General features: G+C 36.0%; 2 protein-coding genes and 1 pseudogene across 2 annotated transcripts; 1 reads left to right on the top strand and 2 right to left on the bottom strand.

Moving 5' to 3' along the window:
• Positions 1-6,534: 6,534 nt before the first annotated feature.
• Positions 6,535-7,500, bottom strand: LOC129514955 (olfactory receptor 10AG1-like). The gene has a single exon (XM_055333646.1). It carries the CDS (start codon positions 7,498-7,500, stop codon positions 6,535-6,537), a length of 966 nt encoding a protein of 321 aa, XP_055189621.1.
• A 7,552-nt stretch (positions 7,501-15,052) lies between these two features.
• On the top strand, positions 15,053-16,189 carry LOC129514961 (heterogeneous nuclear ribonucleoprotein A1-like; annotated as a pseudogene).
• A 9,222-nt stretch (positions 16,190-25,411) lies between these two features.
• LOC129514954 (olfactory receptor 10AG1-like) lies at positions 25,412-26,362 on the bottom strand. The gene has a single exon (XM_055333645.1). The coding sequence runs from the start codon at positions 26,360-26,362 to the stop codon at positions 25,412-25,414; it is 951 nt and encodes a 316-aa protein (XP_055189620.1).
• Positions 26,363-27,480: the final 1,118 nt, after the last annotated feature.

The following is a 27,480-nucleotide window of genomic DNA, read 5'->3' as shown; positions in this document are numbered from 1 at the left end:
ATACAAACGATTTTAAAAACTTATTATGAGCAGCTATATGCCAATAAATTAGGCAATCTAGAAGAAATGGACGCATTTCTGGAACACCACAAACTAATAAAACTAGAACAGGAAGAAATAGAAAACCTGAACAGGCTAATAACCAGGGAGGAAATTGAAGCAGTCATCAAAAACCTCCCAAGACACAGAAGTCCGGGGCCAGATGGCTTCCCAGAGGAATTCTATCAAACGTTTAAAGAAGAAACCATACCTATTCTACTAAAGCTGTTCAGAAAGATATAAAGAGATGGAACACTTCCAAACTTGTTCTATGAGGCCAGCATCGCCTTAATTCCAAAACCAGAAAAAGACCCCACCAGAAAGGAGAATTATAGACCAATATCTCTGATGAACACAGATGCAAAAATTCTCAACAACATATTAGCCAATAGGATCCAAGAGTACATTAAGAAGATTATTCACTGTGACCAAGTGAGATTTATCCCCGGGATGCAAGGCTGGTTCAACACTCATAAAGCAATTAATGTGATAGAACATATCACCAAGAGAAAAAAACAAGAACCATATGATCCTTTCAATAGATGCAGAGAAAGCATTTGACAAAATACAGCATCCATTCCTGATCAAAACTCTTCAGATTGTAGGGATAGAGGGAACATTCCTCAACATCTTAAAAGTCATCTATGAAAAGCCCACAGCAAATATCATTCTCAATGGGGAAACACTGGGAGCTTTTCCTCTAAGATCAGGAACACGACAGGGATGTCCATTCTCACCACTGCCATTCAACATAGTACTAGAAGTCCTAGCCTCAGCAATCAGGCAACAAAAAGACATTAAAGGCATTCAAATTGGCAAAGAAGAAGTCAAACTATCACTCTTCGCAGATGACATGATACTGTATGGAGAAAACGCAAAAGACTCCACCCCAAGATTGCTAGAACTCATACAGCACTTCGGGAGTGTGGCAGGATACAAAATCAATGCCCAGAAATCAGTGGCAGTTCTATATACTAACAATGAGACTGAAGAAAGAGAAATTAAGGAGTCAATCCCATTTACAATTGCACCCAAAAGCATAAGATACCTAGGAATAAACCTAACCAAAGAAGTAAAGGATTGATACCCTAAAAACTACAAAACACTTCTGAGAGAAATACAGGGAGACACAAAGAAATGGAAAAATATTCCATGCTCATGGATTGGAAAAATTAATATTGTGAAAATGTCAATGTTACCCGGGGCAATTTGCACACTTAATGCAATCCGTATCAAAATAACATGGACTTTCTTCAGAGAGTTGGAACAAATCTTCTTAAGATTTGTGTGGAATCAGAAAAGACGCTGAGTAGCCAGGGGAATTTTTAAAAAAGAAAACCATATCTGGGGGCATCACAATGCCAGATTTCAGGTTGTATTACAAAGCTGTGGTCATCAAGACAGTGTGGTACTGGCACAAAAACAGACACATAATCAATGGAACAGAAGAAAGAATCCAGAAGTGGACCCTCAACTCTATGGTCAACTAATGTTTAACAAAGCAGGAAAGACTATCCACTGGAAAAAAGACAGTCTTCAGAAATGGTGCTGGGACAATTGGACATCCACATGCAGAAGAATGAAACTAGACCATTGTCATACACCATACACAAAAATAAAATCAAAATGGATGAAACATCTAAATGTGAGACAAGATTCCATCGAAATCCTGGAGGAGAGCAAGGCAACACCATTTTTGAGCTTGGCCACAGCAACTTCTTGCAAGATAAATTCATGAAGGCAAGGGAAACAAAAGCAAAAATGAATTATTGGGGTTTAATCAAGATAAAAAGCTTCTGCACACCAAGAGAAACATTCAACAAAACTAAAAGACAAATACAGAATGGGAGAAGATATTGCAAATGACCTATCAGATAAAGGGCTAGTTTCCAAGATCTATAAAGAACTTATTAAACTCAACACCAAAGAAACAAACAATCCAATCATGAAATGGGCAAAAGACATGAAGAGAAATCTCACAGAGGAAGACATAGACATGGCCAACATGCACATGAGAAAATGCTCCGCATCACTTGCCATCAGGGAAATACAAATCGAAACCACAATGAGATACCACCTCACACCAGTGAGAATGGGGAAAATTAACAAGGCAGGAAACCACAAATGTTGGAGAGGATGTGGAGAAAGGGGAACCCTCTTGCTCTGTTGGTGGGAATGTGAACTGGTGCAGCCACTCTGGAAAACTGTGTGGAGGTTCCTCAAAGAGTTAAAAAAAAGATCTGCCCCACAACCCAGCACTTGAACTGCTGGGGATTTACCCCAAAGATACAGATGCAGTGAAACGCTGGGACACCTGCACCCTGATGTTTCTAGCAGCAATGTCCACAATAGCCAAACTGTGGAAAGAGCCTTGGTGCCCATCGAAAGATGAATGGATAAAGAGGATGTGGTATGTGTACAATGGAATATTGTCAGCCATTAGAAATGACAAATACCCACTATTTGCTTCGACGTGGATGGAACTGGAGGGTAATATGCTGAATGAAATAAGACAATCGGATAAGGACAAACATTATATGTTCTCATTCATTTGGGGAATATAAAAAATAGTGAAAGGGAATAAAGGGGAAAGGAAAGAAAATGCGTGAAAATATCAGGGAGACAAAACATGAAAGACACCTAGCTTTCGGAAACGAACAAGGGGCGGTGGAAGGTGTGGTGGAAAAGGAGGTGGGCGGGGCGTTGGGGGGACTGGGTGATGGGCACTGAGGAGAGCATATATATATATATATATATATATATATATATATATATATATCTTTTTAAACAAACAAACTATATATATATATATATGTATTCTGTATTTGTCTTTTAGTTTTGTTGACTGTTTCTCTTGCTGTGCAGATATATATTTTTTTTTAATTTTAATTTTAATTTTTAAACAAACAAACAACAAACTATAATATATATATATATATATATATATATATATATATATATATATATAGAGAGAGAGAGAGAGAGAGAGAGAGAGAAAGGGAGAGCAAGGGGGGAAGGGTAGAGGGAGAAGGAGAGAGAGAATCTTAAGCAGGCTCCATGCTCAGCACAGAACCTGACACAGGGTTGAACTGAAATCAAGAGTCTGACTCTCAACCAACAGATATCCAGGCACCCCTACACATTGTATTTTTAAGGCTAAAAGTTTAAAGATGGAAATTATTTTAACTTCCACAATGTTAATGCAAATCCTTCTACAACAGCTTCCAAATTTCCCCTATCTTTTTAAACAAACAAAAATCTATTTTGATTTGGCTTCTCAAGTTATACACAAAAAGGATTTGGGTTCCTGGGCATCAGTGATCTATAATTGTTTACAAACATGGAATGTCATTTAGATTTATATCAGGTCTTCATATCAAGTTTTTCTTGTCATGTCTCTTCTTGCTTCCAGTCAATTGATTTTCAGAGTATAGATTTCTAGAAATGTTTTCCTATTAATTAGTTTCTTTTTTTGTCTAATGTCCTGCCCATTGTCATGTATTATTTTTCCATATCATTCTGAAAGAAAGCAGGCAGTTGTTAAATTAGTCACCTCATTTTACTTGCAATTCTAAATGTGGCCCCACTTGAAAAGAAAAGAACACAGATTTCCTGAAGTCTCTTTTCTTTTTATTTGACTTAGGATATGAAATAATTTCCTAATGTTTACATATATTTTCAGTACTTAACAAAATGTATGGAGAAGCCTGTTGATTATTTAATGGACTCACTATTTTGCCAAATATTCTGGCTGCCATAGAATAATGACCCTCAAAGAAGCATCATATATATCAGTGTATGTGTATAGTAATAATTAATTATCAAAAGTATAATTAATTGTATGAAACCATCTAGAAATTAACATCTAGAAATGTGCTGGAGTACACACACAAACATCCAAAAATTCTGTCATCTTTCCTATATATCTAGTTAGCTAGCTAGTGATCTATCATCTGCCTTATATACCAAAGGTAAACACAAACACACACCTAGGTACTTTTTGTGCATACAGCTTATTATGGAAAAGTTTGACAATTCTCCTTTGAACTTTTAGCAACATTTTTCCAAAACATTTTGCTTTGTAATCATATATATATATATATATATCATATCATATATCATATATCATATATCATATATCATATATATATATATAATCCATCAGAAAGGATGAATACTCACCATTTAAATCAATGTAAATGGAATTGGGGAGTATTATGTTAAGTGAAATAAATCAATCAGAGAAAGACAATTATCATATGGCTTCACTCATATGCAGAATATATGAACAAGTACAAGGGACCCTAAGGGAAGGAGGGAAAACTGAATGGGAAAAAAATCAGAGAGGAAGACAAACCATGAGAGACTCTTAACTCTGGGAAACAAACTGAAGGTTGCTCAAGAGGAAATGGTGGGGGATAGAGTAATTGGGTGATGGGCATTAAGGAGGGCAGAGATGTGATGAGCACTGAGTGTTGTATGCAACTAATGAATTGTTGAACACTACATCTGAAACTAATGATGTACTATATGTTGGCAAATTGATTTAAAAAATAAAGAAGAAACAAATAAAGAAGAAAAGTTAACTTCTTAGCACTATGAATGAAGTATTCTAGATAACACATTCTAAAAATAAAAAACAAAGTTTATCTTAACAATAAAGATTTATAATCTACAAAGTACATATGTTAGGTGCACATATTCATTACATTTTTAAAAATTTGTGGGACACATAAGTTTTCAGTGTGTTATTATCACTGAAAGTGGTGTCTTGTTTGTTTCAAGTTTTTATTTAAATTTCAGTTAACATACAGTGTATACTTTCCTTGTAAGATGACTAGGTGAGAAAATAATTGTTGATACTGTTCACAGATTTGGAGGGGGAATATATGGAAATTCATTATGTAGCAAAAAAGAATCACAGTGCCCCAAGAATATAACTCTTATCTGCCCTTCTATAAGAATGATTAGTTGACATTTATTAGAGTTATTAATATTTTTAAATGTTCTCCCCCTATTTTATCTTATATCTCAATTTTCTTTTTTTCTGTATTAGAAAGGATAAGGAAAATGGAGGGAAGTTTTTATATCTGTCTCATTCCATTCCACATATAATAAATAGCTTTGGGAATTATCTGATTTCTGATTGGAAATTTTTCTGGAATTTTTTATTGTTGATATTATCTTTCTATTTTTTAATTTGTTTCTATAGCGAATTATTTCTATTATATCTTTTATAGTTTTGATATGTTCATATGCAAGTGAATAGAACTGAGTTTTTCACTTATGGACTAAAGTTCTAAAAGCAGGTGCAAGCTTCAGTGTACTCTTTTTTAATTGGAAAAACTAGTCATAAGTCATGCTTCCTTTGAGATCTGTTGCCTACATATACAAAGGATTCATTATATAAACATAAATATTGACAATTAATAAGGTTAGTTGTATCAATACAAATAGAGAAAGAACATAAGTTATAATCATAACCTAAGCAAAACCATGAGTTGGAGGCTCAATCAAATGAACCACCCAGGTGCCCCTATAGTAGATATATTGCATACAATTTTATTTTCTTTTCCCTAATTTTCCCATCACACTATCATCTTTAGAAAATCATATTAAAATATATATTCCCATAACTTTCTCCACTTTATATATGAATTTTAATAATAATATTCACTTTTATCAAATCATGACTCAATTGTATAGAAATGATTAATCTGATAGTAGCATAAATTGTGCTTAATATTGACTGATATTGGTGCACCAAAATCATTTAGAAAACTATGTTTCCAGTGAACAGTGCTTTTTTCTTTAAGAAATGATTTCTTGAGGTACCTGTGTGGTTCAGTCAGTTAAGTGTCTGCTTCAGCTCAGGTCATGATCTCACTTTTGTGGAATCAAGCCCCACATCAGGCTCTCTGCTCAGTGGGAAGTCTGCTTCTCCCTTTGCCTGCGGCTTCCCATACTTGTGTGCTCTCTCTCTCTCTCTCTCCTCTCTCTCTCAAATAACTAGTCTTTAAAAAATGATTTTTTTTGTAGAGTCATTGCTAGATATACACATTTCCTTATTTTAATGTTCGTTGTAAAAAAAAATGTTCATTGTCAACCTGGTTCTTAAAGTATCTGTTACAATTCCATGGAAATGAATGATATGGTTTCCAGTAAGTGATATAACAGAGTTTATATTACAGCTACATCTATTACATCAATCCTTGTCAAAAGTTCTTACTAAGAGAGGACAATAAAATACAATAAAACTATAAAATTACCAATGGAATGACTTGGTATTTGATGACATGTACATAAATGTATGACTTGACACATTACAATATTATAAGTAACTTTTAATTTGGAAAAAAATTACCATTGTATAAAAAGATATTAAAGTTTATTTATTTTTTTGATATTAAAGTTTAAAATAAATACCAGTTGATATTTCAACACCAATATCTAAGGAAACAATTCCTGCAAGTATAACATTTTTAATAAAGTGAATTATTTACATAGCAATTTTCTCAAAGCTGTTATGACTTCCTTGTTCCTTAGACTGTATATGAGAGGATTAAACATGGGAGTCACAACTGTGTAGAAAAGAGAAAGCACTTTGTCAATTCTTGCTGAGTGACTGGCTTTGGGTCTTAAATAGGTAATAATGGCTGATCCAAAGAACAACACCACAACTGTAAGATGAGATGAACAGGTGGAGAAGGCCTTGGCCCGACTTGTGGCTGAATGCAATTTAAGGATTGTGGAGATGATTTTGCCATAGGAAATAAGTATCAACAGAAATGGAACTGAGACAATCAACACGGCAACTATGTAGACCATCATTTCATTCACAAATGTGTTCCCACAAGCAAGCTTGAGTACTGGGGGGATGTCACAGAAGAAGTGGTCAATTAAATTAGAGTCACAAAAGGGCAGAGAGAAAATCTGGACTGTCTGCCCTATCTGGACTGGAATTCCACTGATCCAGGAGCCAGTCGCCAGCTGAATACAAGTTTTGTGGTTCATCGTTAAAGGGTAGTGTAGAGGGTTGCAAATGGCCATGTAGCGGTCATAGGCCATTACTGCTAGAAGGAAACATTCGGTGGTTCCCAGCACAAGAATGCAGCACATTTGGGTAGCACAGGCAACTAAAGAAATTGTTCTTCTCTGGGTCCAAAGGTTCATGAGCATTCTGGGGAGAGTAACTGATACATAGCAGATTTCCAAAAAGGAAAAATTGCCTAGGAAAAAGTACATAGGGGTCTGGAGAGAAGGGTCCAGTTTTGTTATTAGAAATATGATGCCGTTACTCATCACAATAATGATGTAGATGACTAAGAACAGTCCAAATAGAAGCCACTGGAGATGGGGAACATCAGCAAAGTCCAAGAGAACAAATTCTATCAGTTCAGTTAGATTATCTTCTGGTGGTTTTTCTTGGTGTTTCATCTGTGGAAAGGGTAAATTTAGCATGTACTGTTATTTTACCTTAATGGATCAGTTCCCATTCTCTAAGTTTTATTAGGTATCTACATTCTGTTTTTATAGTCACTGTAATTGTTTCTAATTTAATAATGTTACTATTTGTGTATTTCTTTCTCAGTTTAGATCCTGTGGATTATCACTGAACACACTCCCTTGAAATTTCCTTTAAGAGCATTCCATACACTTTCTGAAAAACCAAACTATGCCTTGCTCAACATAGACACTGGGAAAATTGGCAATCACTGAAAATAGACCTCCAGCTATGCCATATGATCTAATTATTAATTATATTTCTTGATAATCCTGTTGTACTTCCCTATGATTTTTCTCTACCATACTTTAGTAGAACTGTATCAGACTTTGTCTTCCCCATACATTTGCAACTTTCTACTTGAACTTTTCATTACTCTATCACTCTTCACTTGATGATCTTGATCTTACATTTTCTTATTATACAGATCATATTATTAGGCAGTCTACAAAAAAAGAGAATATTTTATCACACATAGGGAAATAAAACAAATACCTTTTGGTAGGATACTAAATGGGGCATATTATTCAGGAAAAGTTGCCTGGGAACATAGATACAGATGGACATAAGAGAGTAATCCTAGGAAAACAAGAATAGCCTGGAGTGTGTTCCTTATCTGGGGTATGTGTGTGGGAGCAGTGGGAGAAAAGATGTGCGTCTGTGTGCGGTATGCATCTCCACTATCTCTGCTCTTCCTCAAAAACTCTCCAGATAAAATTTATAAACTCATTTCTCTTAGAGATAATATTGAGACTCACTAATGATAGATACTTTGATGAGGTGCACATAGGTGTTCTGAATACAAATCAGTGCCTATTTTTTAAAGATTTTATTTGTTTATATGAGATAAAGAGAGATTGGGAGAGCACATGTGAGTGGGGGGAGACACAAAGAAAGAAGGAAGAGGGAGAGAATCCCAAGCAGATGCCCCATTGAGCATGGAGCCTGACGCAGGCTTATTCCCAGGACCCCAGGATCATGATCTGAGCAGAAACCAAAAGTCAGATGCTTGACCAACTGAGCCACCTAGCTGCCCCAGTGCCTACTTTTCAAAATTGGACTTGAGTTTGAATCCTAACTCAATAATTTATTATCTGTGTGGTATTAAAAAAAAAAAGACTTTATTTTTCATGAGAGACACAGAAAGAGAGGCCAAGACATAAGCAGAGGGAGAATAAGGCTTCCCACGGGAAGCCTGATGTGGAACTTGATCCCAGGATCACGGGATCGTGCCCTGAGTCAAAGCAGATGCTCAACCACTGAACCACCCGGGTGTCCCTGTGTGACATTAAGCAAAATTGTTTAGATTTTTTAAAGTTTGCTTTCTTATTTGTGATACTTCAATGAAATAATACTGGTAAAATTACCTATCAATTTTATTCTGACTTTTTATTATTTATGGTTTTATAATTATAATTATGAATATACTATGAATATATTATGTTCTTAGGTCTTTAGTCTCCAGGGTTGCACCACATTGTTTAGTGAAATTATACTTAATAAAATTATTGAGTTACTTGTTGGTGATCATGTTTATTTTTTCATTCTTTCCTTTCATCAGGGCCAGGACTAGAGTAAGGTGAGTGAGACTCCTCAGATACAAAATTTAAGAGACACTCACCATTCTCAGAGCTGATTCTGTGTTGCATAACCATGAAAGTGAATGAATTCTTAGACATTTCACCCTTGGAATTTCTGGGCTCAAGATTCATCCTCAGGCCTTCCATTTCTCCATCTGGTGTGTTTGGACTTTGGCCACCAAACTGTGTACTACAGTGCCATGGATAGCCCCGGTGGCGCAGCTGTTTAGCGCCACCTGCAGCCCGGGGTGTGATCCTGGAGACCCGGGATCGAGTCCCACGTCGGGCTCTCTGTGTGGTGCCTGCTTCTTCCTCTGCCTGTGTCTCTGCCTCTCTCTCTCTCTCTGTCTCTATGAATAAATGAAATAAAAAAATCTTAAAAAAAAAAAAAAAGGATACAGTCCTGCCAAGATGGGCTGGATTTAAATTACGGCTCCACCATCTGGTATCTCTGTGATCTGAAGAGAGATGCTTCATCCTTGTGCCATAGTTTATTCAACTACAAAACTGGCTAACTATTGTACCAATCCTTAGTATTTTTATATTAATTAATTCATTTCATATGTGTAAATCAACTCAAAGCACTTATAAAACTCTCTCTAAAGGTAGCTACTATCACTTATTAAAAAATAAAATTTATTCTTCTGAATTGTATTCTCTTTTCTAAGCAGCATGAAAAAGGTTCTCTAATTTACTTTTTCTTTGTTTCACATGATTAATGTGGAATATTGAATAAGATCTCAAAGCAATCAACAAAATGTTATAAAAATGTCAAACTCTTAAGATGTGAATTCTACATGAATTCTCTGCTAATAATTTTGTTTATATTATTATCTCTATGAACCTAATGTCAAGAGTACTTATCACCATTCAGCCAAGAGTGTTGCAATCTGGCTAATTCCTTTTATATGCCTTTTCTTCCACTAATACTATATAGGCCTTGGGAAGTAAGGACTGTGACTGTTTTCCTAGTTGGGATTAAATATGGATCTACAGATCTTGTACACCTAAGAGAGTGCTGAGTATTTAATTCTGAAATTAGGTAGAGCAGCATACATGTTTAAAAAAATCATTGTTCTCAAAGGAGAGAAATGGATAAATAAACAAGACAACAAAATTCCAATCTTTATGTATCTCTTTTATGAATGGCATTTATTTAACATAAATAATCCCATGCTTATTATTGGAAGAAAATTACTTCCTGTGTTAAATAAAACGTAATTTCTAACTGTGCAAACCCAACATCTTGATGATGAAATAATTGATTTATAACATGAATTAGTGAGATTTATGTATGTATTTCTCAAGAGCAGAGCAAAGCAGGGCACCCCAGGTGGCTCAGTGGTTTAGCGCCGCCTTCAGCCCAGGGCATGATTTGGAGACCAGGGATCAAGTCCCATGTCAGGCTCCCTGCATGGAGCCTGCTTCTCCCTCTGCCTGTGTCTCTGCCTCTTTCTCTCTGTGTCTCTCATGAATAAATAAATAAAAATCTCTTTAAAAAAAAGCGGAAGAAAGCAGAAAGAACAGAGATTTGCTTCATGTGCTCCCACAAAATTATGCTACTTTACTTCTTGTAAATATTTAAGTTCTTATTGATAAGGGGAAATAAAATTTAACGTTGTAATAGTTTTATTTAAAACCAAGCTTTGACTCTGTGAAAAACTCCAACTGGTTAAGGGAAGATATAACAGCACTCTACTTCAGTTAAATGCTGGAAGCCACCTGAGCTTCAGCTATATTTATATATTTGATAGAAATTATCAACTTAAACCTTAAATTAATTTAAAAACAATATTGAATTTAAAACTATTTTCACTATTTTATGTCCTTAATTTTATTATTATTATTTTCTTTAAAGTAAACATTCTTTGGGTTCCCCAATGGTTGTAACATTATTTCATGGATTGCTTTACTTTGAATCTTTCACTGAATTATCAAGTTGCATGCATAAATATAACACAAATTTGTTACAGTGTATTGGCTCAAAATGAAGTTTCCTATAATATTGTCTTTACCTAGAAAAAATACTTCAGATATTACAGTTTTCAGTATTTCAAACTGACTTAATACTATTATTCATTACTATTATTTCATTGTAAATTTTATCTAATAAAATCAGAATTATATAGGAGTTACTGTTATAAAATGATATGTTTGTTACTTTGCTAAAGACTAATTTTAAATTAAAAATATGATCTAAGTTTAATATCATTATAAATTAGCTCATATTTACCTTTCTTCTTTGGGATGTTGCTGATTTCTTTCACTACAAAGGGTTTAATGGTTCAGTTACTATAGTTGAAAATCACTTGTTTCATCAAAGATATGCAAGTTACCTTTATAATACCTTGTTCTTTCTAAACATGAACTGCTTTTTAAGTGAAAGTTAGGTAGCTCTACCCCAGGGATCTCTTCCCCCTCATAAATTGACATTTCTAATTAGAAGCATCACTATAGTACTCTCTGATGTGTGGTATTTTATTTTTTTCTACATAGCTCTTGGTCTTCCCAGAATATTGTCGCTTCAACCCCTCCATGTAACAGTGCACAAGACATCTTATTTCTTAGACATGAACAGGGTGTTGAACATTACTGAGAACATCCAAAATCGACACACAACCAATTCTCACTTTATCTATCATAAATGCTCCATAAGGAACCTTTGTTTCTATCAGATTGAGATCTTGAACTCATTTTTCTTATGTTCTCCTCTATGATAGGTTCCTTGATCACTAGTTAGAGGCTGGCCTGTGCAACCATTGTATTAAATATTCTGATGACAAATGTTATTTTTATATACAAAACTATTATACTATTGGTTTCTTCATGGCCACCTGCACATTCTGAGATTTAGCTATAGAGTGTATTACACAAGTTTCAAAAAATTGACATTTTAACTCAAGGTTCATCTGAATAGGGAGGTTTTTTTTGTTTGTTTGTTTCTTTTGCAGGCATACCACAGTCTTTTTCCAATTTCATTTTACATCATTAAGGTGTGAATATTTTCAAGTTTTATTTAGGATAAAACCAGAATCTGAAATAAGGCCAGCTGAAATCATGAGAAAGACTGAGCAAATGGTTTGTGAATTCTGTTTTAATTCTGGGAAAGGCAATTTTTTCCAACAGATTGTTTAAGAATTATGACTTGGGATCAATTTTTCATGTCAAAAATAGGATGTTCCTTCCAGTTATTTAGTAAATAATGATGTCTATGAGTTTGGGATTAGGTAGGGAAATTATTTCAGAGAGAAGGAACTCCTATAGCAATGTGATAACAGGCAGTGATTAAGAAAGCCAATTATGTCTACTAGGAACACACACCTTAGATCATGGAAGGCAGTGAGGAGGGGGACAAGGGCTGCACAGGAGGCCAGATTGTCACAGAGCTCAGCAAGGAAGTGAAAGGTCAGCCAGGCTGGGGCTACTGAGGATGCTCATCTATGAAGCAACACTGCTGAGGACTTAAAGTCTATTGGCAAGGTATAGTGCTCAGCATGGGTACAGAGGTCTTCTGATGCCATAAAATAGAATATTGAGGAAAAAATACTCAAATACAAATGAGAATTTGTCATTCAATAAATATAGCCTACCAAATTGGCAAAAAAAATGGACATTTAAACTACATGCTCTTGGGATAACTGGGCAGCCAGAGAGCATATATTACAGCAGGAAAACTCACTGCTAACATAGGCTCAAAAACCTTGGTGAGTGAAGTAATGAAAGCATTCTAAGGAGACGGTCTTATAATTTTGGAGTGATGAAAGCTTAGGACTTAAAATTTAGAAGTCAGGACACAAAAATTGAAAAAAAAAAGGATGTGTCAAACTAAATAATACTGCAAGACAAAAGAAACAATCCTCAAAGTATGATCATTAGAATTGATACAATAGCAAAAATAATTATAAATGATATCTCAAATGACGGACTCTTGGCTTGTTCTTAAATATCAGCCCAAAATCCAAAATATAAACAGAAAAATGTACTAAACAGATGAAGTAACAGTTGACAGAAAAGAGAGAAAAAATAAGGACAGATATTCAACCTCATTTATTAAAAATAATTAAATTTTATTATTTATTTATTTATGTTTAATAATTAAATTTTAATCTGAGTAATGATTTAGTTTTAAAAATATTAGGGGCATTTTTCTATGCATTCAAACGTGGAGAGGAAGTGGGGACCATTGATCAGTCTCACAATAGTGTTTCCTTTTTTTTTTTTTTAAGATTTTATTTATTTATTCACGAGAGACACACACACATACAGAGATAGAGACACGGGCAGAGGGAGAAGCAGGCTCCATGCAGGGAGCCTGACATGGGACTCGATCCCGGGTCTCCAGAATGACGCCCTGGACTGAAGGCAGCGCTAAACTGCTGAGCCACCCGGGCTGCCCTAGTGTTTCCTTTTTGTATCAATCAATAAAACATGCACACACATGAAGTTACACAATCCCATGATATAGCAACGAGTGCGCACTTGCAAAATATTTGAAGTCCCATAAGTGTGAAAAATCACTAACTTAAGGAGCCTTAAGTTTGATACTTTCTTCAGTTTTTTTTTTCTCCCATAGCGGTATTGTGCCTCTAAAATATGAATTTTATAATTCACTCAAATTTTTCCAGTTGCTTGCAACAAGAGCGGCTTGCTGTCACACGGTACATCTGAAACAGAAATGGAAATTATTTATTTGATTTCAATGTTGGAAATAATATGTGGCTTATTTTTAAGAAAGTCCATTTATAGAAGCCTTAATTCATTTCTTCTAAATGATTCAGTACTATCAACAATCCCAAACCACTTTTGTTGTCAATTTTTTTCAATGAAAAGCAAGTCATTTTTCTGAATTAATTTCAGCAAAAAATATAAGCATGACATAAAAATAATAAAAAAGTATTAGTTTTTTCTTTTCAGTGCAGACATGATGTTTATTAAAGAAAACTTAGCAAATAAATATATGTATAAAATTAGTGGGCTTCCTAAATACTTCTTTTAACCTTAACTAAAAGTTTATGTGTATATAATACAGTTATGGCTGGTCTTACTCAACAATATGCTTCATCCATGTTATATATACTTGTGTTTTATTCATTTTTTATTACCTTCTGGTTTGCCTCTGTGTTAAGAATCATAATTATTTCTCATTCTAATTTGATAAGCATTTACTCTTATGAATGATGCAAAGATGAGCGTTCTTGGAGATGTCTCCTCGCACACGAATGTTTGCATTTCTGCTGGTACCTACCTAGGAGTAATTTCTCTAGATAAAAGCAGGCTTTCTGTTAAAGTTGTGTACCAATTCATACACTGGCATGGGGAGAGAGTTTCCATTACTCCACATATTTTACACATGTGATATAGTTAGTCCTTCTTGTTTTAAATTTTTGTCCTTCTGATGGGTATGCCATTCCGATATTGTGATCTTAATAGGAAGATCTCATATTGATCTCTGGCCTTGACTGCTGACACAGGGCTCCTGGAACTCTTGTAATTTCCTAAGCTATGAGCATACTTGGAGTATCTTTTCTTCTAATATTTGGTCTTTGATCCTGGTTCCTGACACAGTGCTCCTGAAACTTGTAATTTCTTAGGTAGAAGGAGTGTCTTTTCTCCTAATGAGGCAACCTTGGGTGGGCTCCTGGATGGCTTTCAGATGAGGATTGACTGATCACCAGAAAGGACCAAGCCATGACAAGTCACTTAGAATTTTCAGCTTCCTTTACCTATATTCTGTGGAGAAGAGAGAGGGGTTGAAAATGGAGTTAATGGCCTGCCATTCCTATATGGTGAAGCCTCCATAAACAACTTCAAAGCTAGGGCTCGGAGAGCTTTCCAGGATGGTGAAACACCCACATGTCAAAAGATTGTCCTTTCTGCCCCTGGACGCAGCCGAGTAAGCATCGTTAAAGTCTCCCCTCCCACCGCCATCATGTCTAAGTCATAGTCTCCCAAAGAGCCCGAGCAGCTGCAGAAGCTCTTCATCAGAGGTTTGAGCTTCAAAACAACCAATGAGAGTCTGAGGAGCAATTTTGAGCAACGGGGGATGCTTAGGGACTGTGTGGTAATGAGAGACCCCAACACCAAATGCTCCAGAGGCTTTGGGTTTGTCACATACACACCGTGGAGGAGGTGGTCACAGCCATGAATGCAAGGCCACACAAGGTGGATGGAAGAGTCATGGAACCAAAGAGGACTGTCTCCCAAGAAGATTCTCAAAGACCCGGTGCCCACTTAACTGTGAAAAAGATTTTTGTTGGTGGCTTAGAAGACACTGAAGAACATCATCTAAGGGATTATTTTGAATAGTATGGGAAAATTGAAGTGATTGAGATCATGATTGACCGAGGCAGTGGCAAAAAGAGAGGTTTTGCTTTTGTGACCTTTGATGACCACGACTCTGTAGACAAGATTGTCATTCAAAAATACCATACTGTGAATGGCCACAACTGTGAAGTGAGGAAAGCCCTATCGAAGCAAGAGATGGCTAGTGCTTCGTCCAGCCAAAGAGGCCGAAGTGGTTCTGGAAACTTTGGTAGTGGTCGTGGAGGTGGTTTTGGTGGGAATGACAACTTTGGTCATGGAGGGAACTTCAGTGGTTGAGGTGGCTTCAGTGGCAGTTGAGGTGGTGGTGGATACGGTGGCAGTGGGTATGGCTATAATGGATTTGGTAATGATGGAAGCAACTTTGGAGGTGGTGGAAGCTATAACGGTTTTGGCAATTACAACAATCAATCCTCAAATTTTGGACCCATGAAAGGAGGAAATTTTGGAGGCAGAAGCTCTGGCCCCTATGGTGGTGGAGGCTAATACTTTGCCAAACCACTAAACCAAGATGACTATGGTGGTTCCAGCAGCAGCAGCAGCTATGGCAGTGGCAGAAGGTTTTAATTACTGCCAGGAAACAAAGCTTAGCAGGAGAGGAGAGCCAGAGAAGTGACAGGGAAGCTACAGGTTACAACAGATTTGTGAACTCAGCCAAGTACAGTGGTGGCAGGGCCTAGCTGCTACAAAGAAGACATGTTTTAGACAATACTCATGTCTATGGGCAAAAAACTCGAGGACTGTATTTGTGACTAATTGTATGACAGGTTGTTTTAGTTTCTGTTCTGTGGAAAGCGTAAAGCATTCCAACAAAGGGTTTTTTTTAATAATAAATTTATTTTTTATTGGTGTTCGATTTGCCAACATACAGAATAACACCCAGTGCTCATCCTATCAAGTGCCCCCCTCAGTGCCCGCCACCCATTCACCCCCCCCAACCCCCCCCTTCTACCACCCCTAGTTCATTTCCCAGAGTCAGGAGTCTTCATGTTCTGTCTCCCTTTCTGATATTTCCCACCCATTTCTTCTCCCTTCCCTTCTATTCCCTTTCACTATTATTTATATTCCCCAAATGAATGGGTTTAATGTAGATTTTTTTTTGCACCCATGCTGTTGATTGCTAAATGTAATAGTCTGATCATGACGCTGAATAAATGTGTCTTAAAAAAAAAAAGATTGACACATCTCACTGCATAGGGACAGAAGTTCATGCACTCAGGAACCTCCAAGACCTCACAATATGTATGTATCTTTCATCTGGCTTTTCATCTGTAATCTTTATCATATGCCTTAATAAACTCGTAAACAGAAGTAAATATTTCCTGGAGTTCTATGCATCACTCTAGCAATTTAATTGAACCCTAGGAAGGAGTCATGGGAACCTCAAATCTATAGCTAGTTGTGGAGGGAAAAACCCCATCTATTTGGTGACCAGAAGTGTCAGAAAGGAAGTGCTCTGTGAGTAGTAAAGGAGATTCACAGGGAAGGAACACACAGTAGAGAGGGATGAGTTTTTCCCTATCATAGGAGAGAAAGACTGAGTGTTTCCAAAAGAGTCATAGTTTCTCATTTGGTTTACATTTGCATTATGATTCTTTCTTTCTTTCTTTCTTTCTTTCTTTCTTTCTTTCTTTCGTTCTTTCTTTTTCTTTCTTTCTTTTTTCTTTTTCTCTTTCTTTCTTTCTTTTCTTTCTTTCTTCTTTCTTTCTTTCTTTTCTTCTTTCTTTCTTTCTTTCTTTCTTTCTTCTTTCTTTCTTTCTTCTTCTTTCTTTCTTTCTTTCTTTCTTTCTTTCTTTCTTTCTTTCTTTCTCTCTTTCCCCTTCCTTCCTTCCTTCCTTCCTTCCTTCCTTCCTTCCTTCCTTTCTGCTGGCTATTTGGATTATTCTCTTTTGTGAAATACTTCCTTAAGTTCCTTGTCAATTTTTTTCCAAATTTTCCTTGTTTTTAATCTGGAAAACTTCTTTATATATAATGGATTTGAACCCCTTGTGTTGAAAACTTCCTATCTGAATGGCTCCCTTGAATGAAGAAGTACTGATGTAACACAGTTCAACTTATCAATGTTTTCGACTATGGCAGCTAATTTGATTAAAATGTTTTTCTTGCCCAAGGTTATACAGATAATACACATTACCTTTAAAAAGCTTCATTGTGTTGCATTTTGTATTCAGTTTTACAAAGTATCTAGAATTTTTTTTATATAAATGACATGAAATAAGGATCAAGTTTTTTTCTTTCTCTCTTTCTTTCTTTCTTTCTTCTTTCTTCTTTCTTTCTTTCTTTTCTTTCTTCTTTCTTTTCTTCTTTCTTTCTTCCTTCTTTCTTTCTTTCTTCCTTCTTTCTTCTTTCTTTCTTTCTTTCTTCTTTCTTTCTTTCTTTCTTTCTTTCTTTCTTTCTCTTTTTCTTCTTCTTTCTTTTCTTTCTTTCCACACTTGCATCCATTTAAATCAATACAATTTATTAAAAGGCCATCTTTTCTGCAGTATTCTGTAGTACAAACTTTGACATATTCAGGTGTATCTATATTCTATAGTCATTCAACAAATATTCTATAAAAGCTTTCCACATATGGGGTGCCTGGGTGGTTCAGTCAGTTAAGCTTCTGTCTTTAGCTCAGGTCATGGTCTCAGGGTCCAGCATCCAGAGTCCTAGCAGGGAACCTGCTTCTCCTTCTCCCTCTGCCCCTCCCCACCACTTGTGCTTTCTTTTTTTTTTAACAATTTTTTTAATTTTTATTTATTTATGATAGACATACAGAGAGAGAGACAGGCAGAGACACAGGCAGAGGGAGAAGCAGGCTCCATGCACTGGGAGCCCGATGTGGGATTCGATCCCGGGTCTCCAGGATGGCGCCCTGGGCCAAAGGGAGGCACCAAACCGCTGCGCCACCCAGGGATTCCCCCACTTGTCCTTGTGGACAGTCACCCAATGGAATTCAAGTCCCCTGGCCATCCACCTTGCCCCCATACTAGATCTTGGCAGGGAGAAAGAAAATTCTTGAGAAAACAGCACCACTTAATTGTCCACTAATATTCACTGGAGAATATCTAAAGTCAAATTGTGCATGTCAAACCTTTTCTTAATCCACTTTCCCTAATATTTTTCATTTGATCTTCCATCTGGGCCTTTAAATACAGAAACACTAGAATTCTATTATCATTACATGTGCATGTTTTATTTGTGATCTATTCCTTTTCCTTTTTTAAAATAAATTTATTTTTTATTGGTGTTCAATTTACCAACATACAGAATAACACCCAGTGCTCATCCCGTCAAGTACCCCCCTCAGTGCCCATCACCCATTCACCCCCCCCACCCTCCTCCCCTTCCACCACCCCTAGTTCATTTCCCAGAGTTAGGAGTCTTTATGTTCTGTCTCCCTTTCTGATATTTCCCACACATTTATTCTCCCTTCCCTTATATTCCCTTTTTTTAAAAAAATATTTTATTTATTTATTCATAGAGACAGAGAGAGAGAGAGGCAGAGACACAGGCAGAGGGAGAAGCAGGCATCATACAGAGAGCCTGATGTGGGACTTGATGCAGGGCCTCCAGGATCACGCCCCGGATTCCCTTTCACTATTATTCATATTCCCCAAATGAATGAGACCATATAATTGTCCTTCTCCAATTGACTTACTTCACTCAGCAGAATACCCTCCAGTTCCATCCACGTCGAAGCAAATGGTGGGTATTTGTCATTTCTAATGGCTGAGTAATATTCCATTGTATACATAAACCACATCTTCTTTATCCATTCATCTTTCGATGGACACTGAGGCTCCTTCCACAGTTTGGCTATTGTGGACATTGCTGCTATAAACATTGGGGTGGAGGTGTCTCAGCGTTTCATTGCATCTGAATCTTTGGGGTAAATCCCCAACAGTGCAATTGCTGGGTCGTAGGGCAGGTCCATTTTTAACTCTTTGAGGAACCTCCACACAGTTTTCCAGAGTGGGTGCACCAGTTCACACTCCCACCAACAGTGTAAGAGGGTTCCCTTTTCTCCGCATCCTCTCCAACATTTGTGGTTTCCTGCCTTGTTAATTTTCCCCATTCTCACTGGTGTGAGGTGGTATCTCATGTGGTTTTGATTTGTATTTCCCTGATGGCAAGTGATGCAGAGCATTTTCTCATGTGCATGTTGGCCATGTCTATGTCTTCCTCTGTGAGATTTCTCTTCATGTCTTTTACCCATTTCATGATTGGATTGTTTGTTTCTTTGGTGTTGAGTTTAATAAGCTCATGGATTGGCAGAATTAATATTGTGAAAATGTCAATGTTACCCAGGGCAATTTACACGTTTAATGCAATCCCTATCAAAATACCATGGACTTTCTTCAGAGAGTTAGAACAAATTATTTTAAGATTTGTGTGGAATCAGAAAAGACCCCGAATAGCCAGGGGAATTTTAAAAAAGAAAACCATAGCTGGGGGCATCACAATGCCAGATTTCAGGTTGTACTACAAAGCTGTGGTCATCAAGACAGTGTGGTACTGGCACAAAAACAGACACATAGATCAATGGAAAGGAATAGAGAACCCAGAAGTGGACCCTGAACTTTATGGTCAACTAGTATTCGATAAAGGAGGGAAGACTATCCATTGGAAGAAAGACAGTCTCTTCAATAAATGGTGCTGGGAAAATTGGACATCCACATGCAGGAGAATGAAACTAGACCACTCTCTTGTACCATACACAAAGATAAACTCAAAATGGATGAAAGATCTAAATGTGAGACAAGATTCCATCAAAATCCTAGAGGAGAACACAGGCAACACTCTTTTTGAACTCAGCCACAGTAACTTCTTGCAAGATACATCCACGAAAGCAAAAGAAATAAAAGCAAAAATGAACTATTGGGACTTCATCAAGATAAGAAGCTTTTGCACAGCAAAGGATACAGTCAACAGAACTAAAAGACAACCTACAGAATGGGAGAAGATATTTGCAAATGACGTATTAGATAAAGGGCTAGTTTCCAAGATCTATAAAGAACTCTTTTCCTTTTTTTTTTTTAACTGACACAATCCTGACTGGAATATTAATTAATTACTCTTTTAAGATTTAATTAAGTAATTTATTTATGTATTTATTATATAGTGAAATCTCAAAGAGAGAGAAAGCAAAAGAGTGTATGAATGGTGGGAGGAGTAGAGGGAGAAGCACAAGTAGATTCCTCTTTGAGCATGGAGCCCATTGTAGGGCTCCATCCCATGACCCTGAGGTCATAACCTGAGCTGAAATCAAGATTCAGATGCTTAACTCTCTGTGCCACCCAGGCACATCTAATTAATTATTTTTTATTTTTTTATCAGAAAATATGGATTCTAGTTCTATTTATACCTCAGTCTGTGTTCAAAATAAATATTTTAAATAGAAAATACATCATAGGGAAAAAAAAAACCTATAGGGCCTGCTATTGTTTCCAGTCTACTTCCTTAATCTGTGTGAAAATTTTTTGTTGGCTATAACTCAGATGTATTAGCTTATTTCCATATCACATTTTAATTTGCAATTAAATATTTGACTTTTTTTCCCCTTTTCTCTCTCTTCTTCTGGTTCCACGACAAAACTCCCCAGGCTTGCCTCAGTTTGTAAGTTTTTAAATGAAACTATGATACGTACATATTCAACTGATTTTCAATATTTTTCAAGAAAATCTTTTGTCTTTTTCTTTGAGTTATTATTGCAATAAATTATATCATGACCTTAAAATTACTTTAAAGGCATTGGGCAGTTGTAATTAAGGTCAAATACTAGTTGAATTTAAATTAGGGAGGTTATCCAACTGGGCCTGACCTAATGACGAAAGTTCTTAAAGTCTAAGTACAGCTGCGAGATCCAGGAAAAATATCAGAGATTGAAGGTGAGGGAAATGGAAGAAGGAAGAGGGCATGGAATATCTTTGGCTTCCAGGAGCCCAATGTCACCCAAGTAGTACCCAAATTTCAGCCTCTGAGATCCTCAGCAGAGAAACAAGCCACATCATGCTGGACTTCTACCTATACAAACTGAAATAATAAATTTGTGTTAAGTTGCTAAGTTAGTGGCCATTTGTTATACAGCATTTGAAAACAAATGCAATAGCTTAACAGGTATTGAATTTAATTGTTAGCATTGAATAGACTTTTTTGGAAAAATCTAATCTCTACTTTGGGAATGTCTGAATGCTTCATTTTTTATTCTTGGTTAAGATAAGACCGGTGGACTTTTTGATATGGTAGGTAAGATCTAATACTACCCTGGAGACTCCAATCAGTTTCGTTATTGATGATTTATAACTACCTAACAGGTCTGGCAATCCTTGCTTGATTACATGACCCAGACTCAACTCCACCTTCTCTGTGAACTCTCTAAATGTGTAGATTCCTTGCAGGATTCATTTGATTTCAAGCAAGTGAGCACTCCTCAATATAGGAAGGAAAAGGGACCTGGGAGGCTCTTGATCTTATCTCAAAATTCTAATGCTCCCATGTGTTAGAGAGAAGGGCTCCAGCGCAGCGGTGCATGCTGGCCTCTGGAGGCTCCGGAAGCATGCCTCTGTGGCTTGCCCAGGGCTGGGGTGTTGGAAAAGATAGAACCTGGTACACATTATTTGCCTTTAAATAAAATCCTTGTGAGTACATTCTGTGGCATATAATGAAACCTTCCATAACCAAACTGGAGAAAGCAATGCAACTGTGTTTATTTTCTTTTAGGGTTAATAATAACTATTTTCATGGATAGAAAATATTTGATTCATGATTTGGCATAGTCAGAAGGATGTCAATAGGAAGTCTCAGAAAATTTATTTATTTATTTTATTGTCATTGAGTTTAAATAGACTTACCTTAATTTGTTGTTTCATAAGCTTTATTTCAAAAGATATTTAATTTTTAACGTTTTTAGAGTTTTAAAAAAATATTTAAATATTTATTTATTTATTTATTTATTTATTTATTTATTTATTTTACAAATTATTATTGTCAGCAAGTACCCCAAAGCATTTCTATACATCGTTTTTGGTACTGAAAGAGAGACATGCCCAATTTATAAATTTACCATCTATATGATCTTAGATAATCATGCACATTCATTTTTTAAATTTGATTTATAAATCTACAAAAAATCCCTATTGATCAATATTTGTGTAATTTTTATATTCTATATTATCTGTCTGATTTGTCAAAACCTGAGAATCCCTTCATTAACTCTATACTCATTGACATTTTTCTCTTTTCTTCCTTTGTTTGATTTCAAGATTGTTTTATTTATTATCATTATTTAATGATTACTAAGAGGCATTTATTTTTGACTATGTCCAATTTATAATCTTAAATTTGTCTCTTTGTATCTATTGTAAAAGGCCTTTTGGTTGTTTTTATTTTTATTTTATTTTACTTATTTTAAAAAGAAATGACTGCTAATGTTATGTATCTTGAATCCTCTTAGTAAAAAGAATCTATTGATTCTTTCAAAAGTCAAAGATGATTTGATTGATATTGAAATTTCTCTGCTAGATGCTAAATATTCCATAAGACATTTAGTAGCAATGAGAAAAGGGTAATGCAAGAATTTTATTTGCTATATAGTTTTATATATTCAGAGAAAAAGTTATTTCTTATAATTTACATATTTTATTATCTTGTAATAAATCTAAAATACAAATAAAAATATAATAAAAAACAGAAATCATTGAAATTCTGCCACTGTCAGGAAGCCAGTATTCTCTTCAAATCCACATCCTCTCAGATACAAAGTAGGCTAACATGCACAATACCCACTACCAACTTGCACATGTAAAATGTTGTATGAGATTATGGAGTGCTAACCTCTATTTTACAAAAATAGTTATGTTTTTTTTAAGATCTTATTTATTTATTCATGACAGAGAGAGAGAGAGAGAGAGAGAGAGAAAAGCAGAGACACAGGCAGAGGGAGAAGCAGGCTCCATGCTGGGAGCCCGATGCAGGACTCGATCCCGGGACTCTAGGATCGCTCCCTAGACCAAAGGCCACACTAAACCACTGAGCCACCCAGGGATCCCCAATAGTTATGTTTTATACATACATTTACTTTCTCTCATGTCAGGAAATCTTGGAATTTCCTCAGTGAAGCAGCTATAAATCATTGTCTTGAAAGGCTGTGTTGTATTCTATGGTGTAGATGTATTCTATTGTCTTAATATGTTCCAACTGAGAGAACTTTCCCTTTGCTTCTTATTTTCTTTTGCACTATAAAAAAACCTTTAATAGACACTCTTGAACTAACACATTTAATACAAATTCTTAAATGCAGGTAACAATTGTTCTTGGATAAATATTATTTCTACAAGATGAGTTTTCATTGATAGAGTTCTTAAAATAAAAGGGTATTTTACTTTTTCATTCAAAAGAAAAAAATGCCAAATTACTTCCCAAAAAGATACAGAATTTATTCCAGAGGATTTCAATACAAGTGCTTCAATGCAAAGACTATTTACATGGTGCAATACTTTCCTAGAGCTACTGTAACAAAATATTACAAATTGAGTGGCTTAAAACAATAATAATTGAATCTCTCACAGTTCTAGAATCCAAAGTCCCAAATCACAGTATTGTCAGGCTCTCCTCATTTCCTCTAAAAGATCTAAGGGGGAATCATTTTTTGTTTCTTCTAATTGTTGGGAGCTCTTGATTTTTTTTTTTATTCTTGGTTGTATCACTCCCATATCTACTTCCACCTTCATATGACTTTCTTCTCTGTGTATCTATCTATTTTTAAAAAAGATTTTATTTGTTCATGAGAGACACAGAGAGAGAGGTAGAGACATAGGCAGAGAGAGAAGTAGGCTCCGTGCAGGGAGAACGATCAGGACTTGATCCCGGGGCTCCAGGATTACACCCTGGGCTGAAGGCAGGTGTTAAATCACTGAGCGACCCAGAAGTCCCTCTATCTATTTTTTAAACTTCCTCTATTTCTCTGTTTCATAAGGACACTGGTCATAGGATGTAGGGCCCATGTTAAATGAACACAATCTCAATTCCTTGGACATTATTACATCCCCAAAGAACTTTTTCTTTCTTTCTTTTTTTTTTTTTTCAAATGAGGCATATTTGCAGATTCTAAAAGGACATCTATTTTAGAGAGACCAACATTTCAATGTGCTACACATTCATTTAGATAGTTTATGGTGTTTGGGATCCCTGGGTGGCTCAGCGGTTGAGTGCCTGCCCCAGGGCGTGATCCTGGAGTTCCAGGATCGAGTCCCACATTAGACTCCCTGTATGGAGCCTGCTTCTCTCTCTCTGACTATGTCTCTCCTTCTCCCTCTCTGTGTCTCTCATGAATAAATAAATGAAATTTAAAAAAATAATTTATGGTGAAAATTCCAGAGATGTGTAATACTAAAGAGGTATTACCAAAGCAAAACCTGAAACTGTAACGGAAGGGAATTATGTCACCAGAGTAAAGGGGAAATCCTCCAGATTTGTAGTCTTAAAGCAACATGGGCAGTGACAAGAGATAGACAGGAAGGCAAATGCAAAGAAAACACTAAGATTCTCCTGCTTTCACCATCTCGGCTGCTGCTGGGTTTTGTTATTGGCTAAATTCAATCATAGGTACAAAAGAGTTAGCAAATATATCTGAAGCAATGGGAAAATTAAAAAAAAAAATGATCACGGCACATGACCCTAATCCCTGCTTATAAGATACACTGAGTTCAGTATCATTGTATTGCTCATGGAATCCCTTAACTCCCTATTTCACCATAGAGGACAGATGGGTCTTCAAATCAGATTGTTGCAACTGAGATTATTTGTCTTTTGATTACACAGAAGCCCTTGACTTAATCCTATGAAACTAAGGTTCCTTAACATAATGTGAGGTTGATATGATTACATTAAATATTACTGTGGAACAAAACTAGAAGACATTTTTTTTCCACGGTCTCTACATGACAAACATATAAGCAAATTCTTTCTGTAATTTCAAGTATCTGAGTCACAGTAATAACTTCGTTAGCAGTTTTCTCAGTGCTACCATGATATCTTTGTTCCTCAGAGTATATATAAGGGGATTCAATGTTGGGATCAAAATGGTGTAGAAAAGAGAAATCAATTTCCCAACTCCTTCAGATTGATTTGGTTTGGGTTGTAAATAAGTGATAGTAGCTGTTCCATAGAATAAGACTACAACTATCAGGTGGGAAGAACAGGTGGAGAAGGCTTTAGCCCTTCCTTTGGCTGTTGACAATTTCAGAATGTTGGAGATGATTTTGCCATAGGAAACAACAATCAACAGAAAAGGAATCATGACAAAGACCACTGCAACAACATAGACTGCTATCTCGTTCAAAAATGTGTCCCCACAAGCAAGCTTGAGTACTGGGGGAAGGTCACAGAAGAAATGATTAATTGTGTTAGACCCACAGAAGGGCAGAGAGAAAATCTGGCATGTTTGTCCAATCACAACTGGTACTCCACTGATCCAGGCAACAGTCACCAGCTGGACACAGACCTTGTGGTTCATGACGAGAGGGTAATGCAGAGGGTTACAAATGGCCACGTAGCGATCATAGGCCATCACTGTCAGGAGAAGACATTCTGAGCCTCCAAACATAAGGACAAAACACATTTGTGCAGCACAGGCAAAGAAAGAAATATTTCCTTTCTGGGTCAATAGGTCCATGAGCATTCTTGGGATAGTGACTGTTACATAACAGATTTCTAAGAAGGAAAAATTGCTAAGAAAAAAATACATGGGGGTCTGGAGAGCAGGGTCAATTCTTATTATCAATATTATTATGCTATTACACATCAGTATAGTTAGGTAGATGACCAAAAATATCCCAAAAAGAATCCATTGGAGATTGGGAATATCAGAAAACCCCAAGAGAACAAATTCCACAATGGTAGTAACATTAAAATTTTCTGTTTTTAATGTGTTCTCCATCCACAGATACAGTAAATTCAAGATGGTTAATTCACTAACTTTTTTTTTTTTCTGAGAAAGAGAGAGTGCAAGTGGGGGCGGGGGAGGTGGAAGGGGAAGGAGAGAGGAGAGAGAGAGAGAGAGAGAGAGAGAATTAATTTCAAGCAGGCTCTGCACACAGCATGGAGCCTGACACAGAGCTTGATCACATGACCCTGAGATCATGAACAAAGTCAAAATCAAGGGTTGGAAGCTTAACCGACTGAGCGGTGCCCCAATTCACTAACATTTTTGAACCACATTTTTCTCTCCTGTTACTGGAGTAGATGCATGATTGAATTTATGTAATCTCTTAAATTATTTCCACCATCACTTTGCTCTGTTTCTAGGAAACCTCAGAAATGAACTGATGTGCATTGTCAATCAATTCAAGAAATAAAATCCTAATATATATGTTTTATACTTGAATATAATAACAGTAGAGATAATGAGAAGTATACATTGTTATTTACAGCATATGGTACAGGAATAATATGTAGTTATTTTACTCTATTAAGTGAAATTATTTTTCTATTGCTTTTGTCTGGGTTCATCTTTTTTTTTTTTTCTGTATTGGTTGGCTTATTCTGTCTTCTTTCAATTCAAATATTTGCCCTCAAAATTTTGTTCACTTCTCATTCAAAATGAGGTTTAAATCTTCCCATTTATATTCCAATGAGAATCAATTTCTTAAACCGATCTTTTGTTCCTGGGGGAATAAATATATGCAATATTATTGTTCTACTCTATATATCTCTCCCATCAATCTGCTAAATATTGAGAGCATTAATCTCATCATGCTATTCAATAACTTTTCCTGTTTACACACTCTGTGTAATGTATGATAAATTCCAATTAATCTTTAATCCAATCAAGAAAAATGACTCATTCATCACAATCTTTTTCCATATATTCCTTCTTACCTATGTAAGATTCTGCGATGCACTGTCATATAATTCAGTTGGATTTGAAATCCAACTCACTTTCTTTATATTCCCTGGGTAATTTAGACTATTAAAGTACAACTTCCATTAAACCTAATTATTATTTATTCTGGGCATGCAAATGGCCAGAGGATAAGAATGGGACTAACACACATA

This window comes from Nyctereutes procyonoides, unplaced genomic scaffold, assembly GCF_905146905.1.
Source record: "Nyctereutes procyonoides isolate TBG_1078 unplaced genomic scaffold, NYPRO_anot_genome, whole genome shotgun sequence".
In the NCBI taxonomy this organism is placed as follows: Eukaryota; Metazoa; Chordata; class Mammalia; order Carnivora; family Canidae; genus Nyctereutes; species Nyctereutes procyonoides.
The sequence above is the reverse complement of the archived record's forward strand: the minus strand, read 5'-3'. Positions and strand labels throughout refer to the sequence as shown.

What these genes read in the sequence shown, in the direction of transcription:
- LOC129514955 (XM_055333646.1), bottom strand. Translation starts at nt 7,500, where the DNA reads ATGCTAAATTTACCCTTTCCACAGATGAAACACCAAGAAAAACCACCA.
- LOC129514954 (XM_055333645.1), bottom strand. Translation starts at nt 26,362, where the DNA reads ATGGAGAACACATTAAAAACAGAAAATTTTAATGTTACTACCATTGTG.